Source organism: Sinocyclocheilus rhinocerous, unplaced genomic scaffold, assembly GCF_001515625.1.
Source record: "Sinocyclocheilus rhinocerous isolate Xijiao unplaced genomic scaffold, SAMN03320098_v1.1 C36706230, whole genome shotgun sequence".
NCBI classification, from domain to species: domain Eukaryota; kingdom Metazoa; phylum Chordata; class Actinopteri; order Cypriniformes; family Cyprinidae; genus Sinocyclocheilus; species Sinocyclocheilus rhinocerous.
The window spans coordinates 1-1567 of record NW_015785141.1 but is presented as its reverse complement, the minus strand read 5'-3'; the positions used below and the strand labels follow the sequence as shown (position 1 = coordinate 1567).

The 1567-nt window shown below is 39.2% G+C and overlaps 1 protein-coding gene across 1 annotated transcript; it reads left to right on the top strand.

Annotated features, from left to right (window-relative positions):
• Positions 1-5: 5 nt before the first annotated feature.
• On the top strand, positions 6-921 carry LOC107736449 (CUB domain-containing protein 1-like; the record flags this gene model as incomplete). Its single annotated transcript, XM_016547856.1, has 1 exon — positions 6-921. A coding segment is annotated over one exon (468 nt), but the record flags the coding sequence as incomplete, so codon positions are not given.
• Positions 922-1567: the final 646 nt, after the last annotated feature.

Below are 1567 nucleotides of genomic sequence, written 5' to 3'. Positions count from 1 at the left end.
GCTTCCCAAAATCCAGAGCAGACAATGAGTCCCATGTCTACGCCTCTATCGACGACCCCACCATATACGGACACCTTGTGGACAAGAACCAACCTGCAGAGGTTGACAACGGAGCCTGGAGCAACGGACATCAGGTGGACGCGTACCCTCCGTTCACGGGCCCCATGGACTCCGTCCCAGCAGCTCCGGATTCATCTGCTGAATATTCGCTGGACAGAAGAGAAGGAGACGCTTTTCAGCCTTTCCTAAACCCACCCAACACCTTTAACCTGCCGAGGCCTCGCTCGCCGCTCATATCGCTGGGAAGCTTAGGATTCGAAGATCGCAGGATGATGGATAACGCGCTGAACACTTTCAAGAGTGTCGGGGGTATAAATCCCATTCGTCTGTCTGCTGATGAGTCCAGACTACAACAGCAAATGGATTCAGACTCGGATTCTTATCCTGAGCCAGAATACGAGGTGGCCATGTGAGAATGAGGATATGATTATTCGCCTGCTCGCCAAAAACTTTCAGATTTTATTGGGAGAGCAGAAAAGCCATTGGCTGCAAGCCTGTGCATGTGCGCATACAAAGACAATCTTTTTATGTAGAGCTTTGAACTGATGGAAAAAGGCCACGCTCTCTCTCGCCGCCCTAGTGGTCGTGTGTGTATCTTGCATGTATATTTTATTAAAAATTTGGTTTTAAAGGTTTTTAATGGGCTTGTAGCCTGAATGTACAGAATTAACGCTCTTGTCGGAGCCGTTTGAGAGCCGAACCTCTGGTGGAAGTTTGCCGTGACTTTCTCTATTGGATTTTAAAAAAAAATTTTTTTTTTACAGTGATTGTATCCAGGCTACAGGTTTCATATGTTTGTTATTCAATTCTGTATGTTTACTTCATTCATTCCTAAAATAAATTCTCAGGTATTTTAATAGATGTTCCACACTGTTCAGAATGTATTAGGAATTAAGATAATCACACAGACCACAATCAGACGCAGAGTTTTCACATTTTCTGCAATAGATTTTAAGAAAAATCAGCAGAACTCTCTGGAATAGACATTAAAATGCATTTAACATTTTACACGGTAAAATTAGGAATTCACACTAATAAATTATTTTCATGTCATGCTCAATAACCAATAAATTATGCCATTTTGTCTAAATGGGGGGGGGGAAATCATAAAGCTATAACCAAAGCTAAGCATCACAGCATTATATAAATTACTGTATGAAAAATGTATATGAGACTGCATTTATGCCTTTAAGTGACTGATAGATGATAGCAGAGACATCTAAATGTAAAAATGAGAACGATAAATAATGATAAATCTTTCTTATCAACCAATAACCGATATTGCACATTCTTAGGCAAAATGTGATGAATGGAGCTGGCAAATCAAAACTCAATGGCAAGTGAAAGCCAAATTAGTCAAAATATTTAATTAATATGTAATGAGCATTTTAATTGTTTGGGAATCTGCAGAATACAGGCATATTTTTGATACACTTTATTAAGATAAAAATATATGTTCAGGTTATATCAGGCTAGACATTTAGTTTGTTTGAAAATAAACAAGTAA